At 45.4% G+C, this 13,849-nt stretch overlaps 1 protein-coding gene across 2 annotated transcripts in view; it reads left to right on the forward strand.

Annotated features, from left to right (window-relative positions):
* The window catches only part of LOC117153844 (uncharacterized), a 179,480-nt gene that overhangs the window by 29,053 nt on the left and 136,578 nt on the right, over positions 1–13,849 (forward strand). For both annotated transcript variants that reach the window (XM_033328294.2, XM_033328293.2), the window contains exons 2-3: positions 11,329–11,518; positions 11,673–11,857. In XM_033328294.2, the coding sequence (XP_033184185.2) occupies positions 11,329–11,518; positions 11,673–11,857 (375 nt within the window). The remainder of the gene's footprint in view (positions 1–11,328; positions 11,519–11,672; positions 11,858–13,849) is intronic.

A 13,849-nucleotide genomic window follows, 5' to 3' on the forward strand; every position in this document is an offset into this window, starting at 1 on the left:
TATCGTGAACGGGTAACGGTGAAATAGAATCGAAAGTATATACACGATTATCGTTAATTATAAAACAATCCAGAATCGTGCATACATCTGCATCGTGTATGAATAGTTTCTCTCTTGTGAAACGTTGTTAGGCCATCCGAATGCCAGGTTTATCGTCTAAATACCAGCTCATTTTTCCCTCTCGTCGAATACTTCGCGAATGCATCAGATATTCATCGTTGGCAATCACGCGTTCCTCGATGAAACCGAGCCTCTCCGAAGTCAAACGGAAACTCCTTTTTGTAAATTTCTCGATCCCATTGGCCAGCTATATAATTAACGCGAAATTTTTGATAAGACACGCAACTTATCTCTACGGTAATTTATGTAACCGCGCGTAGCTGTAAATTAATAACGATATAATTGAACCATAGGAATTCGAAGGAAGGATATTCCAAAAGAATGTTTACAACATCGTCGCTTGTCCTATTTCTTACTTTTAATCTATGGAATTGCGTGGCTCGTAAACGGTTCAACGTCGACCGTCTGATTAATCGTACACGATGTTTATTCTGTTGATCGTGCGAGCGCGGCATTGTCCGGAAATGCACCGGTCTGTACCGGGTCGTGATAAAAATTGGAACGGTTTTGTGGAGTGAAAAATTGAAAATCGCCAAAGCGAGACCGAACGTTCGATCGTTTCACCTTTCCAGCGAATCTCTCTGCCCGTCGTCGTGAACGATTTGGCAAGAGGCAGCAACGAGGCTCGCAGTCACGGAATACCGAGCGAATACTCGATCGAATTTTCGTGGAAACGTTTAGCATTTTCGCGAGACTGACGGTTGTGCAAACGCGGCTGTCGTTATTCCGAAATTTCCATCGAGTTCTCCCGATCTGGTTTTATGACTCTAGGATCGCGTTCGTTTGCGAAATCGCGTTGTGCTCCGTTTGTTTCGGTAAGAAGGCGATCGTGAAAGTATAGTACGCGGGCCAAGATGCAAGGAGGCCAGAAATTATCCTGCCACAAGTCATATTAACGTTATTTCTTGATCTTCCTCGAAATTTCTTAAATCGTCGCCTCGTTCACCGAAACATTTACGATTTTCTGCTCGCCTAACCGTATCGTGGATCGTGCGCCGCCATCTGTCTTTTTTTTTCTTTTATATATCGCAAGCGAGAATTTGCAAAAATAGTACTCACGCGTTTTACGTTTATAAGAAATTTCACGATTAGACGATCTACAGTCGTAGGCTTCTCTCTCGCGTGTTTGCGCATTCGAGCAACGATTCGATCTAGTGCACGCATGTCGCTGCAGAAACGATTAATTATCGTTACGCGTTCGTCAAGCAACGTCTTCGGGCCTGACAGGCTTTCCCGATGCGATCCCCGACTCGACCGAGGGCGAATTAATTCCCAAGCCGTACGGATCCGCGCACACTTGCGAATTGTCGCTCGTGTGATTTGTAGGATAGTGGTTTCGACCCAGGCGACACAGTTTTATTAGTTCCGGAACATCGAATCGTTTGATTGCAAGTTAATTCTTAACTATCGATAGGCTGTTGGTCTCTAGGAGCAGCGTGGTCCTCGTTTCGCTGCTACGATTTGATCGACAGTTTTAGAAACTCTGGTAGTTGGGCACCTTCGATGATGAAAGAAACTGTCGAACGAAATTAGTCGAAACTGTTTTGTAAAAAATAGCCAGTGGTTAAAAATTATTCGACGATTGGGATTAGAATCTCAATTATCGCGGTTCTATGTCGCGTACTTCAAAAGAGCGAGATTGAAATGCGTGTGCTTGGTCGTGTGTACGGTCGAATCAAACTTGATAAAACTTTGAGAGTCTACAGAACCGTTTGGTAACGCGTTCGTCGTAAGCAAAGATTCCAATACCATTTTCGGAACGCGTCTCTTTGTATACGTATCGCGAAAGAGAATAGCGCACCTATACAGATTAGTCATCGAGTGAATTTCAATCGAGCCAGTCGGTTAAGTCACTGCCACGAAACAGATGCAGTCGGTCGATGTGACCGCTGAAACAATTAATCGAGGAACAGCAGAGATAATTAAAAATGCGTGTATCGCGCGAACGTGCGTTGCTTTCTTGCACTGTAAGCCTCGCCGTAGATCATCGAACCTCGCGAAATTACAACAAGAAGAGTGACGAAACCACGTAGAAAACGTTTTTAGCATTATTTCCTGCAGCGTCCCTCGTCCGCCAGAGAAACCGGATATTCATTCACGCAGAACGATAGAACGAGTTTCGATAGATCGGAACAGAACGTGCGATTTTCCAATTTCGAAAAGATCCAGGAACTGACCTTGCCGGCCGAACTAAAAAACCACGCGGATTCCGTGTCAGTGGGTTAACCGTGCGAGCTACGCGAACGCTCGGTTTCTACGCTTCGCCGTGTTCTTTTTAACGTTTAGAAAATTGCTGCTTATCGATCACGGATTAACGAACACGACGAATCGATTATGCCAAACGATTATCCGCCAGTATACCGTTCTTTTCTGCAAGGCCGCGGTGCAAATGCTAAATCTCGAACCATAAACACGCAAAATTTATCGCCCATTCAAGGATCCGCGCACGGTGTAAATCGCCGAAGTGACACCGAGGTGTGAAAACTTTCGTAGCTTCCCCGACCGTTTACCTGTTAACATCAGGAAGTTGACTTGCCACGGATAAAAAAGACAAGATTGGCGCGGTGGCTTACAAAAGTATTCTGACGCTTGAAAATTTATCGCGAGCCACTGTATATTTCGTAAATTCGTATATTACGAACCTTCTCGGCAAGGATCGACGCGACTCGTTATCTAAGATCGTAACTAATCTCAACATCCGTGAGTTATCCTTGAATTCGCCCGTGGATCGATCGCACACGATAATATCTGCAAATAGGCGTGTACTTGGTAAACGAACGATCATAACGTCGTTGCCGAGAAACGATTATTCGGTAGATTAACATCAAGGTTCTCGCGTTTTTAAACAAAATGCAAGACGAACGCGTTTACATTGTACTTGCAACGAGTTCAATAGCGCGCGTGTAATTTCGATCGATCGTTGAACGATCGTCCGATAAATCACGGGACAAACGAAAAAAGAGAAATGGAAGGAAAGGAAGAACGGAAGCGAGAGCAAAGAGCGAACAGAATCTAATGCATTATCGCGAGCCAAATGCGCCTCGCTCGCGCAGATTCTGACCGTTAAGCCGTCTGACACGCGCGCAACCACCCACGCGAATCGTCCTTCCCGACAGCTCGTTTATCTCGCCTTTTTCGCTCTGAAGATCACCCTGCTGACCTAGAGAACCGAGTGGGTGTATCCTTCTTTTTCCCTGCCATCGTTATTCCAGCGACAATTAATGCAGTCTGCTGGCAGGTATCACCTTGACTTGGCGCGAGTCAGCAGAGTTATGGTAGCTTTTTTCTGCAGGGACGCGTTTCGAATCGAAATCGCCTCCTCTCGGGTCTCGACTTTTTGCAGCGTCGAATTTCGATAGCTTGGGAGACGGAGACAGAGACAGAGAGAGAGAGAGAGAGAGAGAGGGAGGGAGAGAGAGAGAGAACGTGGGTCGAGAGCGATTAGCAAGGTCCTCGGTGCCTCTACGACGAAATTCCACCGTCGGCTGTCGAGTAACGTTGACTAAAATTAGAAAGTATCATCGAGGAGTACTTGTACCGCGAAAAATCTATTTTCGAATGTATATATTGGGTAATGCAGCGCGCAATACGTTACGAAGTGACGGTTCCAGGAAATTTACTTTCGACGATGGGAGATCAGTGGCCCCTCATTGGGTCATGCAAATTTAGACCGAGTGAACGTCTATTCTCGAATGCGTAGCCCAGGCCGAGAGAGAGAAAGAGAGAGAGAGAGAGAGGATCTATCCTGTGTGCCTCTCTACCACGACAATAGGGCTGAATTAGCACCACTTTGCGCTCTTTGAACAACCAAACAAGTGGCTCCACTAGCTGAATCTCGAAAAAAATCCATCCATTTCTCTCGGAATTGGTTTATCAACAACTGCCTTGGAATAGAAAGGGCTCGAGCAGACGATGCACAAAGACAGAAATTGTCGCGGAATATCGCTCATCGTGTCGTGAATTCGGGTACTGTAGTCTCGTGTACTCGGTTGCTCCAACAGGCTTAGTCAGACTGTAACAATGTCCTGTTTTCGAGGAGTGGAGAATTAAACTGACTGAACAATTACGTCAAACTGGTGCATATTTTTATCCTAATTTTCTAATTTTTCCTTTTCTACATCGTATTCGTACGTCGTCCTGCGACGTAGAACGTACGTACGATGTATTATGAAATAATTCCTTCGCGAAGATTCGAATTGTCGGTCTGACTAAGAAAAAAGAGAAGAAAATGGTCGTAAATTCAAGTTGACGCGTAGCAGATGTCAGTGGTACCAGAATTATACGTTGAAATCGTTGTCATAAAGATAATCGCCTCCTCCACGTCGGTATTGTTCGCGCTATTAATCTCACGGCTATCGTTAACGCAGCGAAGAAACAGAAGAACGCGATATTAAGGCGAAGATGAACGAAGCTCGTTGTTGCGAGAAACATGTGCGTTCCGAAAGCAGGTCATCCGCCTCTAGCTCGATTTTACTATTTTCGACCGCTGCATTGCCACTTCTGAGACGAGCCAATTATTCGGCCGGGGATCTAGAGGATCTAGGATAGCCGGTCGCGCGTTTTCCACGAAACCAAGTTCGTATTTCTCTACTTTGCTTTGTACGGGAGACTCTTAACGGCTTCATTGTGAACAGCATAAAGCGTAAACAGTCATTAGAAGCTTTAACCTCGAGAGTCAACTAGCGGAAATACCGGTGAATCTGCGTTTCCTGTCATAGCTTTCTACGCAGGAAGGAGCGCTCATTGTCGTTTCGTTATGACGAATTTCGGCGAATATCTTCTCGCCGAAAGATTAAAACGATAGCGACTGTTCAACCTTTATGATCTTCTCGCAGCGATCTGCTGGCTGATGGAAAAGTTCTTGCGTCATCTCTTTATTGCTCTTCTCGAATGATTCATGTACGCTGCTTCTTTCGAAGCAACTTGCGTCCGAAAGCTTGTCCGAGAGTCTGTGAAAACTCGAACGTTCTACGATCCGAGGTCTACGTTTGAATCGAGTTTGGCTTAGTTTTCACTCGTATAAGTTTGAGTCGCGTATCCTTTCGTTCCTAAAGCAACCTGTACGATAAAACGTACGAAAACTTTCGAAACGTGGAATATTCCGAGACATAAATTCTACCGATCGTAGTTGGTGTTTGTCGTTTGATGCATAGAAGCGCAAGTTCATCGGAATTCTCTCGCGGAATCGTTTCAGCTGGAACGATAGTTTTCAAGCAGCGATGTATAATGCATCGCGCGCATCCCGCCCGATCCGCGCGCTGAATCGCGATTTTTCATTTAACACCCGTGTTCTCACGAATCGACGACGCGACAAACAGCCTCTTCGTGTTCTCCAAGCGTTCATTTGTCGTCGTGGCAGACCGATTCGATTCTCGTAGCGAAAGGAATGAGAGTGGCTGTTGGTGCTGCAGCGGTTCGACGAATTGGTTCGGCCGTTCTAGCATGGGCGAGGCCTAGAACGCGCGTGCACCAACACATTTCTCACTCTCTTTAAGCGTGTTGACTGCATTCACACGCTTTTTTGCCTGCACACAAACCGGTAGCTTAAAGCCCATACTGGTCACATGTGTCTACATACTGCGGCGCACACTTGTACCGGGTGTTTGTCAAGAAAATATTCGTTTGTTCTTGAACTAGATTCAGAGTAGAAAATTGGTACGATTATTAACGATAGATTTATTCGCTTGCGTAGAGGAATTTTGCCGTTTAATTTCCTCGCCAGCGGTTTGTATCGATAGAGCGGAGGTAATTTATTTATGTATGATAATTTACTTTTTTGCGTTGAAAGCGTTTAATTTTGACACGGAAGTACACGATGAAAGGAGATACGAAAGAAAGAAGAGCGGTGGAAAAATAAACGATGAGATACTTTCCCTCGTTAGCTAACGAAGTGTAAACGAGAATTTCTTTTCTTCGGTCCATTATCGATGATTTTTGTTAAAAGACGCGAATTTTTATTTTTTCATTGCGAATATTTGATTTCGGTGGAGGGTCGACGATATCAAAGATACAAATTTTCTCCATTTAGCTAATTTAGTGGAAAAGAACGGAACTCGGCAATGGTTCGACCGAATGTGTTTTCGTCCTACCCCCAGTGAGCGACGCGCGTCAGTGGTGGGACGATCTACCTGGGTGTCGCTACCCTCTTTGCAATTTTTGTCGAACGGAATTATACGAAATGTTCGCAATTTTATATTCACCTGGGAAGTTTTTAGCATCCGTACGTATATTATCGATTTTTTGCCAATTTTATCGCGCGATTATTTATGCTTTACGGTCGAACGATTTATTTGAATCCATCGAGAGAAAACAGTTTATGTAACAGCAGTTCCTTGATTCTTTCTACTAGCTGTAATTTTTCAGTCAGGCGGATTCAAACGATCGTAGTACGGTTTATTTATTTAATTAAACGCCAAGTAATTTTACTGTACGATTTTACTGTAGCGTATGTGTACTAAATATTATTCCATCGTATTATAAATTGCGATCAAACTGTCGTCGAGTAAGTTCGATACAACTATTCGGTCGATCTTCGATTTACAATGTAAATTCTTTAATTAGATACGATTAAATACGTATGAGACCGAGTCTGAAATTCTTTAGGCTTAGGCGATCTATTCAAAGCAAGTGTATCTCTCTGTGTACTACGCAAGTACTTACATTCTTCTCCGTGCCACCACTGTGTCGAGCTATATATACTTGGTATGGCCTTCGTTCTCTCAGTCGCATGACAATCATACCTCTCGATCCATTATTGGCAGCCGTTATTGGGTAACAATGTTTTGACTAGAGCGTACGTTCGATACGTTCGACGATATAAATTTCAATAAAATAAATATCATTGATAAAATTAACGACACGCAAAACCGTTTTTGATCTTCAATTATTGAAACAATTGGTCGGTTCATTTGTTAAGAGCAGATCCCTCCCCCCAGTCGAACAACTCTTATAAAACAATTCCAGACACGCGCACAGCCCTCGATCATCCGTCGCGGCCACTTTCTTCCAACTGGAGCTCCTCCTATCCGGTAATTGACCAATGATGTAATTCTTCGAATTGAAAAAATTAGCCTCGTTGCCGCGTGCCTCGAAAATCTTTTCCAGACCAAGAACCGTCGTTTAAGATAGATTGTTTCATTATATAGTTGCAAATAGCGCTCACTTTAAATAGATATGTCTGAGTCAATTCTGATTCATGCAGATATCTCGAGATTATTACATTTCAGGTTATATTTATTCCTTCTTTTCCTTTTTTTTTTCTTTTTTTTAAAGTAAATTTAGTTTTCAATAAACCGCGGATATTTGCGCGAATCTATACGTCTATGAACGAGAAATAAGTAGAAAGTTTCACTCGTTAAATGTTAAAAAGGTACGCCCTGCTTTCCATATTTTATATAATTTCGAATCTTGTTAATTAAAAAGGCGCGTTTGAATTTTCCACGATGGCATAAAAATCCGCGAATGGTATGTAAAATTCGCTAGAACTTCTCGCTTTATCGCTATAAAACGAAATAAAAAGGTCGATATTCGTGAACTGCGGATTATCTCTCGCTATTACTAGTCGACGATGACACAATCCGTGCGAATTCTTACGTCACGTTATCGAGCAGGAACTGTATCACGGAAATTCCAATCGAGTTTAAAGTGGCAATCGTATCGTGATTAATGGTTTTTCTATACGTCTTAAGCTGGCGATACTTCTCGTTCAAACGCGGGAGAAATTAATCGGCGCGTTGCATCGACCGGCTCCTCCTGCTCGTGGCCACTCGAAATAGTCCGCTCTCTTCCGCCTCGACAGAATGGTCTGGCTTGTGATCGATGTAACGACGCTCATTGTCCCGTAATGAGTCTGGGAGGGACAGGATGCTCGTGTACGCGTATTCTCAACAGATACATGCACGAATCGATGTATGAAACGTACAGTTCGATAGACGCGAAACTTCTGAATCCTATTAAGCGGAGAAACTTTGATCGACTCGTATCGATATTTCCCATTTATTACTTTGCAAGTGGCGTTTAGATATTATTATTCTACGCACTAGATACGTACGTATTATCGTTCGGTTTAAATGATCGGAAACATTGTATTTCTCGAATGAATTTAGCTTCCACAGGGGCGAAAAGATTTTTCAATCGACTCTTCTTTCTTATTGCTAAGAAATAAAATATTTGATACTCGACTATAAGTCGCAGCGTTCTACGATGGTCCATTCGATGGCGTGAAAAATATGTATAAAAATTTGTCAAGCTAATAGATTTATACGGTGACCCAATATTTCTGAAATTAAACACTCGTAAATACATAGTGGACGTTTAGTAAAATTATGGTAACGAAGGTATGCAGAAAAAGAAAGTGTATTATCATCTTGTAGTATCGACGCATCGTTCTTCGAGCACGACCAGTCTCCTCTCATCTGCCTCTCTCTCTCTCTCTCTCTCTCGTCCATTGGAACGACTCGCCTTGCGATCGAATACTGATTCGGATTCGATCGCGGACGACTCGTGGGACAGAGAAATATGGTCTATCGGTATTGGTAATGGGTTCAGTAACAGGTTCGACCGCGTTGAACATGACAAAGAGGCGTTTGCTTTTGTGAGTCGTGCTCGTTTAAACGAAGGACGGATGATAAAGCGGAATCCGATTAAGCTTAATGGAGAGGGATTTAATCAAAAGACGGAGAAGATGGGGAGGGGGTAGAGAAGGAGTCGCGGATATTCAGGATGAAGAATGAAAGTTTGCGAGGCAATTAGAGGCAATTTCCGGTCGGCAGGGGCTCGAGTGATTCGCGCGGTGGAAACATTCGCGATCCTTGGTCGTTTTTCTCTCGAACACCGTTCACGAAGCATACGAAGAGACAAAGAAAGAGATAGAATAAGAAGAGAAGAGGGAGGAAGAGAGAGAGAGAGAGAGAGTAAGAGAGGCAGAAGCAGAGGCAGAGGCAGACTGTTTCTGTTTGAACCCTTTGCTCGAACGACTTGTAATTTTGTTGCTGTCCGGTCGGCGAGTGATACATTAAAAAAAGCAGCAGGCTCGATCGTTAGCCTAATATTAACATCCATAAAGTGCAATCGCGTGTAGCGCGAGACGCGCGAGCCCTCGTACGTCTGGTTCGTATCAAATGTTTAATTACAATATAAAGCGGCGAGCGAGCGGTTGCGGTTGCCGGTGCTGCAAGGCATTTACTTTTGGCCGAATAAGGCCGGTTTTAAAAGCCGTTGCAACGGGGGATGCGCGCTGTGTACTCGTATTTCGCGCCAATTTATAATCTTGCTCGCTCCGATGTCTTCGTATCGCAGCGGCGGAAAGAGGACAGGGAAACGTTGCGAGGCGAAACACGAAGGCTGCGAGAGAATCGAAAAGAAGCGAAGGCGGAGGGTGGCGAAAACGAAGGAAACGAAGCGGAGGCCGTTCGCGATCGAACGGGTACAAAACGCCAGATGGAAGGGAGAAAACGGAGAGAGACAGACCGGTATAATTACGCAATTTAGATTCAGTTTTACGATTCCGGTTTGACTTTATTAAAAGCGAGAGTGGGCGTATACGCGAATTCGCCCTTTCTCCGATCGAGAGTAATATCAGTACCTCGCCGGTCGTGAAAAAACTTGGTCACAGAGATAACGCGCTTCTCGTTTAAACGAGAAGTTGGTATATACGTCTCGAACGGGCATCGCTCTTATACCCGCGATGAGCTGATGAGAATCGTCCTGGATATAAAAGGGACTCGTAACGCGAGCCGCGAACGCGTATCTTCGACCATTCCTTTTCTTTAATCGCGTTTTCATCTACCGATCTATTAACCGAGAAAACACGCTCGTGGATGGTCGCGGAACTCGCAGATTTTCTTTTTCTCTCGTTTCTCTCTCTCTCGCTTCGAACGTTCTACCGTGAAAGAAGCTCGATCTTATCGCCGGACATTATCCCGCTACGTATCGTCGTTTAAATGTATCATAATTTGCAAAGGAAACGGCTTACGCGATAGAAAGAAACGGTGTGACGACTTTGTGCGTTCGATGATCGTTAAGAGCGTGGTTACGCGTATACTTGCGCGTAACTCTGCTTGAGCGGAAAGTCGCGAGGAACGTTCGACTTGGACAAAACGAACGCACCGAATTCCTGAACGAGGCGCGCGCGAGCCACGTTACACCGGAAAAAGAATTCGCAATATGATTAACGGTACGCTCGGCGTGGAGCTCATCGACTACCGGATTCTTCCCAATCATACCGATCGTATCGTCGATCCTGGGTGATCGCACGCTCCGCACCGGATCATCCGACTCTGCCTGATTCCCTTGAACCGTCGATTATTCGGTCGAGAAGAAAGAATCTCGCTCGCGTCGCTTGCCCCGCGTCTACCGATTGCTCTCCTCTTCCGAGCCATTCCGAGAACGACGATTAGAAAAGATCGGCGTCGGGTGTAAGCTTGGCTGTTGTAAACCGAGATTAAATTGCATTGTCCGACCCGTTACTGTGCCAGCGATAATTGCCACGCCGGCGTAAGGTTACCAACGAGGTCGCGGGTTAAGCACAGTGGGCAACCACGAACTCGTGCAACACATTACAATTTTCGTTTGCCTGGCCCCGACGAATCGATACTCTCGCGGTTACCATCGTCCGGCTATATGACTCGATTTAAACTTCGATTAAACTTGTTGGCTTTGTTGGAATTCATCGAAGGCGTGGATCGAAGCGAAAACGTATGGGTCGATGGAATATAGTTGTACTTTACAAAAGCCACGTGGTTATTACCCACTACCAGACTCCGGCTGCACGATTCTTTGGATTATTGGATATCCCAGTCAATCCGATAATTTCCTTTCATCGATCATCGAGCTTTTAATTTCCGGACAATTCGCAGAATTTCCGACGGTCCATGCGGTTGAAATTTGTCTTCCAAGGTTTTCCAGCGCCAAACAATTTTCACGGTTTCCACTTTTACGCGTACAACGTGTGAAAGATATTTGGACGTATTGGAACCTCGTCACGAAATTTCCAGTCGTTTACGATTTGTCGATCTACTGTTTGTATTCTATCGATCCATCGATATCGTCGAAACAGATATATACGATGGTATCTGTGAATCGCGCGCGTTTCCATTAAATATAAATTACGATACGAGACGCGTAAATCGATACCGAAAGCTAGGATTCTTGTCGCGACTGTTTATCGTTGCTACACGTTTATCGACCATCTGCCACGTCTGATTGCAGCTACCTGGTGCGTCTCCCGGAGCTATTTCGTCCGTGGTTGCTCCCGTGCTGTTGAAGTATCGGGTCTGCAGGCCTCGATTGTTGCTCGCTGGCTCCAGAGCGGAGATCGATCCAGCCGCCGATGTTGCCCTGTTGCACGGAGAAGTTTTGCTGATCGAGGACTCCGCGAGACAGTACGATCCGATAGGAGGTGAGTTTCCACCGCTTCGATCCGACTTTATTCGCCGAAGAAGTCGGTTGCTCTCTACGCTATCACCGTTATTGACGCGTATGTCGATAGCTGCTACGCTCTGACCGGTGAATCAGTGACGCGATCGTCGGTTTTTTGTTTCTTCGTGTTACAGATACGGACAGACGATACAGAGCTACGGAGAAGCTTCTTCATGCCGAGGAGGAGTACCACGAAGCTCTGTGCAGCGCGAAGGAGCTGTACGCAAGGCCGCTGGCGCGAAACTATCCCGAATTTCACGATGTTATCTTTCAGCCGCTCGCGGATCTCTCGGTGGTCACTTCCGAACATTGTCAAAGGGTGAGTGCGATTTAAAGAATTTTGAATTGAAGTCGCGAACGTCCTTGGAGAACAATACGCGCCAGTTTTCTACACGAATGGTAGAGCTCTTCTTATCGACCGCTTTCTGACCTAATCGCAAGGCTGACTGAAGCTCTCGGTTGAGAGATGGCGGCACTCGAATCGAGCCACGTTGTTCAAGTTCGCGCGGCACCTGTTACTTCGACCACGTTGTGCCTTTCTCCTGGCGTGTCGCAATTACGCTTCGCTCTTCGATCCGCGCAACCTTTCGCGAAAGGCAATTCCTCACGATGGCGGATGCGACGATTTTTCGCGTTAAACGCGTATCTCTTCTTTGCATTATTTTTCGTCTAAAAAAATAAAAAAAAGAAAAAGGAAACCCCATGCCTTCGAGCCTACTTGTGGAGGATTTAGATTGCACGTTGCGCACGAACGTTTCTTTCTCGTCGTTTTTGCATCTTTTATACTCCGATATCGATTATTCTTTCAACGGTGAAAAGAGCTCTTAACGTTGGAAGAAGGTCGAAAGAACCTTTTCCCCTGGAAGAAACTTTCCAACGGAGAAATACGATTCGATCGAAATTGAGCGAAAAACGCGCGACTATCGATCTCGCGATTGCCTCGGTGTTCGCTCGATACAATACGAATACAGTACGAAAGATCTGGACACTTGCTCGAAATTCCACTCGAACGGCCCTCGTTAGAATTCAATGTCCGGTTAGTTAGCTCCGCAAGCCTGGTGCGTTTCTTATACAACAATGTAAACACCTACCGAGAGTAGCCAGGAGGCAGAACTCACAGCTTACTTTGGCGCGCAGACCAGTCTCTCTCTGGATCGGTCGTAAGAAAGCGTAGAGAGATGATCGTTGGTCGGGCGGGCAAGGTGTTTTCACTAAAAACACCGTGGAAAATATGGTGGTCAGACAGAGCGGATACTGATAAGGCGATGGTGCCCGGGGCTCGACGAACGTTGGCTACTCTGGATGCAACGGTGGACGTGTTTTCTTAGGGCTGACAATAAAGAGGATGGCTGTCCTTCGGATGTAAACACAAAGCCACGCCGGCGGAGCTGGTTAACGAGTCGGGATGAGCGATGACGGTGGTTAGCATCCTCATAAATATTGACTTTTACAAGACGCAGCGAGAGTTCGCGAGGATGCAACGGCGTCGTAAAGTGAAAAAGCCTCTCTTCGCGCCGGCGAAAGATCGTTCCGCGGGATTCGAGCGAAACCGACTCGCCGAGGAAACGCCTACCTTCTTTATTCCGCGCGCTGAGACGCCGATGGTCATCGATAACGAAGTTCTCGCGCAAAAACCGTGCAAATATACGCTCCGTTCTCGATGCATCTCGCACCGAGACCGAGACACCGATCTTTTTCGCGCCAAATGATTATTACGATCGACGCGTGGATTAATTATAGCAGACACGTACAGGCTCTCTTTCGAGTTCCATCGTTCGGTCGTTGCGAAAGATATTTTCCAGAACGCCTTTGGTTATGGAATATCGCTCGATCTGATTCCAACTTGTGCAACGTGATCACGTACAGGGTGTCCAGGGAAAAGCGAAAGATACGATACAAGCAGTACGCAACGCGAGCGACACGATCGGAAACGAAACGTCTACGATGGAGTAGGAATGATCGTTAAACCAGCGAATAGATTTACGTTCGCGGAAACGACGTTTCGTCGTTCGAACCTGTAATTTGTCAGTCGGGAAGTTTCCTCCTAGGACACCCTGTATTAATTTTTCGTTTTGCTTTTCGTCGCTGCCCTCGAACAATGCACGTCGAAGATAATTTGAAATTTACGTTAAATTTATGACAAGACGATAGCTATTTACGGATTTCCTTTTATATTCTCTCTCGGAATGATTCATCCGAGCGATTTGACTCGATCCATCGATGGAATCTGACGCTTTGTCATAGAGTTACAGGAAAGGAAAGACGGTGTTTGCGAACGTCAGCCATCCTACGTACGTATACGAAACTGGTC

This window comes from Bombus vancouverensis, chromosome 3, assembly GCF_051014615.1.
Source record: "Bombus vancouverensis nearcticus chromosome 3, iyBomVanc1_principal, whole genome shotgun sequence".
NCBI lineage: Eukaryota > Metazoa > Arthropoda > Insecta > Hymenoptera > Apidae > Bombus > Bombus vancouverensis.